The sequence below is a fragment of the Apaloderma vittatum genome, unplaced genomic scaffold (genome assembly GCF_000703405.1).
Source record: "Apaloderma vittatum isolate BGI_N311 unplaced genomic scaffold, ASM70340v1 scaffold29092, whole genome shotgun sequence".
Classification (NCBI taxonomy): domain Eukaryota; kingdom Metazoa; phylum Chordata; class Aves; order Trogoniformes; family Trogonidae; genus Apaloderma; species Apaloderma vittatum.
The window spans coordinates 2,242-7,091 of record NW_009705710.1 but is presented as its reverse complement, the minus strand read 5'-3'; the positions used below and the strand labels follow the sequence as shown (position 1 = coordinate 7,091).

General features: G+C 57.4%; 1 protein-coding gene across 1 annotated transcript; it reads right to left on the bottom strand.

Annotated features, from left to right (window-relative positions):
• Nucleotides 1-1,156: 1,156 nt before the first annotated feature.
• Nucleotides 1,157-4,550, bottom strand: ATP6V0B (ATPase, H+ transporting, lysosomal 21kDa, V0 subunit b). Its single transcript, XM_009865536.1, has 7 exons — nucleotides 4,505-4,550; nucleotides 4,054-4,137; nucleotides 3,534-3,611; nucleotides 2,843-2,912; nucleotides 2,439-2,490; nucleotides 1,844-2,034; nucleotides 1,157-1,482 (listed from the first exon to the last, which is right to left on the bottom strand). The coding sequence occupies exons 2-7, from the start codon at nucleotides 4,110-4,112 to the stop codon at nucleotides 1,456-1,458; spliced, it is 477 nt and encodes a 158-aa protein (XP_009863838.1). The 5' UTR covers nucleotides 4,113-4,137; nucleotides 4,505-4,550; the 3' UTR covers nucleotides 1,157-1,455.
• Nucleotides 4,551-4,850: the final 300 nt, after the last annotated feature.

Sequence of the window (4,850 nt, the reverse complement as noted above, 5' to 3'; positions counted from 1 at the left end):
GGCACGCAGAGCTCCTGGAGCAGCCTTCAGCCCTACAGGACGGCCAGCACAGCCAGCAGAAGCAGCATTTCGGTTTGCTCCAGTAGCCTTCCTGCACCCAGGGCTGAAACACACTGCAGTCCCAAAGTGCAGAGGACAATGTGGAGCTGAGCCAGGAGACCGGCAGAAGTCAGAGAGGCCACGCAGAGGAAGATGCCCTAGTCCAAGGGCAAAAATCAAGTGTGAAACTCTTCCTGGTTCCACCAGCCTCACCACTGCCCCAGCATGTAGCATCCATGTGGGAAGAGAGACAGGCAGCTCCAGATATGCATCCACTCTGACACAGCACTAACAGCACCAGGGATCGATCCTTCCCCTAAAAGCACAGGATGAGGGCCTTGTGCTGGATACAGCAGACTGCAGAAACATCAGCTTCAGGCTCTCTGTGGAGTAGAGGCAGGAGGACCTTGCTCTTTCCTTCCCCCAAGCAGCAGATGAGCTGCTGGCCCAGCTGTCCACAGATGGCCTCCCCACGCTGCGTTCACTGCAGTCAAGGAGAGGGGAGCAGAGGCAGCACGAAGCATCACAACCCCTGGGACCTTTGCCAGGGCCCCCCCTGAGATGGAGGGGCACTCCAGCCTGGAAAGCCTCAGCACCCACCAGCGCCCAGTCTAGTCACACACAAGGAAACTGTTGGCTAGAGAACAGCCTTGGAAGGGGCAAAAGCTTTTCTCCTCTGCCCTTCTGGTGTTCCCCAGGTGCACAATAGGTCTATGGACATTGTGTACACTTTCTCTGTGCTAAACTGCCTGGATGGGAGCCAGAAGGCCCAAACCAGCTTGTGCCTGTGCCTCCAGTGTGCCTCACAGTGACAGAGCTGGTAGGAGCCTGAGAGGCTGCCCAGGGCTGCCTCCTGCCTGCTCCAGCAGCCTCCTACCTGCTCTGGGCAGCAAAGCAGAGCTCTTATGTTCCCACAGCCTAGAAAGAGTGGCCTCCTGCAAGCTGAGCAGGCAGCAGTGTTAACTCCACACAGAGAGGACTCCACCAGGCTCCTGGAGCAGGACAGGAGCTTTGCCAGAGGCACAGAGCGAAATCTCTGAGCAGGAGGTCAGCCCAGATCAGCATTTGCTCTCTGCAAGCCTTCTCGGCAGACGCAGGGCAGAGGAAGAGCTGCATCTTTGGACGAGAACCATATTTATTTCACAGACACAGAACTGCACTGGTGGCCGATTCTACACACACCGGGGACATGCAGCAGCAGAGGCCTATGGGCTGGGCCAAGCTGCTGGGGGCAGAATTCACAAAGAGAAATTTGTTTCTTCTGAGGGGCCGATCGATCAGCAGGACAGGGCTCTACACAGCCAGGCTCCCGATCCCACCGCCGGGCAGCTCCCGCCCCAGTCAAGGATAGAAACATTAAATAAGTATATACAGCACCTCTTGAGGCGGGCTGGAACAGGCTGGATAGAACAGGGCTCAATTGCCCATTTTTACTTTAGATGTCTAGAAAGAAAGAAGAGAGGTTAGGCTATGCCCCACAGAACCCAGCCCAGCACCCCGGTGCCACCCAAGCACCCCAGGACCGTCCAGAAGCTGCAGACAGCTTATCAGCCCCACTTGACATGACACGAGCATCACAAAGGGTGCACCCAAGGTAACACACTTGGTAACAACCGCTCAAACGGGCCATCAAACCAGTTCACCCTGCTGCAAATGGACACAGTACGCTGCCTTGTGAGCAGCCTCTCCGTCCCAATGCAGAGGATTGTGCTGGAGCCCAGGTGTGTCCCCTGGAGCTGAAGAGCACCCGGGGCAACAAGCACCTTGTGCACACAAAAGTCTAGTGGCCCCAGGAGGCAGGTACCTGCAGGATAGCAACGATGACCCCAAACAGCCCTATGGCACTGCCGAAGATCTCCACGATCAGGATCTTGACGAAGAGGCTGGCATTCTGGGCATCAGCCAGGGCAGCCCCGCTGCCCACAATGCCCACGCAGACCCCACAGAAGAGATTGCATAACCCCACGGTCAGGCCAGCCCCAAACATGGAGAAACCTGTGAGAGGGGAATACTGCAAGAGCAGGGGGTAAATCCCCTTTCACCTGCACCCGGGGCATGCTGCACCAGCTCTGCCTCCAGGTGACAGAAGACCCACAGCTGCCAAGCACTAGCAGCATCCTCCCGTTTGGGGAGCACGACTGCTCCACGGTGCACCACAGCTCCAGACCAGCAGGTGACAGCAATCTGCTGTCACCCGCAGGAGAAGCAGTGCTGCTGCCAGGCAGCACAGCCCAGCTGGGTGCAGGAGGACCTCCAGAAGGTAAGTAAAAAGCCATTTTTTGGGCAGAAAAATCATATGTCTCTCAGACAGCTGCAGTAGGCCACAGACCAGTCAGAGGATGGTCGTCAGGGTGTGGCAACACTTGCAGCAATGGCACCAAGGACTGAGCAGTCCTTACCTGCATGGTAGTTCCTCGCTCCGATGGCCTCTGGAGTGACTGCAGTGAAAGGCTGAGAGAAAGCACAGGGCCTGGGTTAGCAGCAAGTCTGTGGTCTCTGCGAGAGGTATCTGTCCCCAATATGGCATGAGGCAGCCACATTTTGGGCAGAGCTCGTCTCTGACTGTATGTCTCCAGGTGGCTTCATGACACCTGCCTTGTGGGTGCTCCCCCAACCCACTCTTCAGCGTGGACATGGGCCACCACACAGACCACCACCAGCTCAGGGGCTCCCAGAGCCCCAACGGGGTCCCAAGTGCCCACAGGGCTGCTGCTCACAACACTGGCCCATGTCTGGCTGCCCATGCCCACCATAGCCCCAAGGCCAGTGCAGGGCTCACAGGGCAGCCCAGGTTGCCCCGTACCTCAGCCATGTTACTGATGACGATTGCCATGATGATCCCGTAGATGGCCACAGCCTCACAGAAAATGATGCTGTGGAAGAAAGGGTAAGTCTGAGCACAGCGTCTCAGTCAGTCTGACCACAGTGTCCCAGTCCTCGCCCCACCCCAAGCAGCTCCCACCACTTTCACATTCACCCTGCCAGCAGCCAGACCCCTCCACAGCCATCTCGGAACCGTCCCACTGCTGTCAAGGGCAGAAAGCCCACCTGCTGCTTTCCTCTCAAACAAGTGAGAGGTACCAAACATGAAGGCTGGGTGCTGGTTGTGCAGTGCCACCTGACTAAGCTCCGATGGCCCTGTGAGAAGCAGGCTCAGGGAGCTCTGCCCTCCACCAGCCCCTTTCTGCTCCTTTGGGGAAGGGCTGAGAGAGGTCTGGCCAGGGGAACCATAGCCTGGGGCAGGAAGTGTGATCTCAGGGTGTTTGTTTTGAACACACTGGGCTCATTCACTGTGGATACCACACAGTGACTCTTCAAAGCAGCACTCTGGCTCCTTTAGGGCTTTTTGTTTTGAAAGCAAACAGCATCAGCAGCTCAGCACGTAACAGTCTGCCAGCAGCACCCAGACAGAGATAGGGCAAGAGCTTCTGCACCAGGCTGGGACCTGCCCCACTCAGGTGTGGCATAAGCTGTTACACCAGGTCTGTGCTTACCTCACTAGGTTCTTGGTTTTGATCCGAGGGGCTTTAACTCCACCACCGATGATGCTGGAGCCCGTGATGTAAATCCCCCTGTGGCAGACAAGGGTGGTTGGTGGAGGGTCTGGCACTTGCAGGAGGATTCAATAAGGAAACCAGGATCTTCCAGCTGAGCAAAGAATCGGGCACGCAGCTGGGGGACACTGCAGATTTGGCCTGTCCACCCCCAGGATGCAAGTAGTCCTAAACTCCAGCACGTCCACCGGCAGAACTGCGGGGGCACAGGAGCTGCCACTGTGTGGCCTGAGCTCAGGTATAGCTTGTCCCTGCCTCTCCACTGTTGCTGCAGCCTGTGAGATGGTCTGCCCAGATCCCCCAGGAGTCCAGCAGCCTGCCCCCACTGCTGCAGTGACCCACACACCACCACACCCCCGCAGGTACATGCTGTTCTGCCCCTGCTGTGGGGAAACTGCAACATATACACAGCTACTGAGGTGGGACAGGAGGAGTCTGCTGAAGAGCCGGCCCCACTCACCAGGCAGCTCCCACCACGGACAGAGAGATGGCCAGGCCAATGCCCAGGTTGGACCACATAAAGGGTGAGGTCTCCGTCAGGAACCTGGAGAGGAAGAAGTGCCCTGAGTTAGCACACAGGGCTGAGCCCTTCTAGTCGTGGCACAGAGCCTCAAAACAGGTACCAAGACGGACTGGACGCTGCCAGACACTGGGACACAGGAGCCTCTCTCTGCAACCCAGGACGCTCCCCTGCATGGACTGAGATCTTCCTCCCAAACCCTCATTATGAAGAGGCTGAGAAAAGGAGTGGGAAGAGCAGTGATGGCCATATGAAGCCAGCCACATGTACACGTGGGCTGCAACGAGCTCTACCCATCACTCAAAAGCAAGCGCTGTGCCCTGCGGGCACTGCCAACATCTCCCACCTCCTCACACAGCCCTGAGAATGCTGGTGTTTACAAGGAACTCACCAGGCCACATCGAAGCGGAAGCCCAGGTCAAATATTGTGTAGCAGATCCCTGGAAAGCAAGAGCAACACAGAAACCTTCAGACGAGCACCAGCTACCAGCCTAGCGCTGCTGTTTCCTCGCCCACTTGCAAAGACGACGACGGGCTCAGGTATGCAGAGCTGTGAGGCAGGCTGCCCCCCACAAAGTCCTGCCCCAGTGATCCCAGAACTCCCCCATCAGCACGGGACAGAGACAGCCTGGAACTGTGATACTCCCAGATCCCATCCCAGCCTTTGCCCAGAAGAAGATTGTGATGGTTGTCACACCCATTCTATGCTCCTTGGCCCTGCTGAGCACCCACAGGCC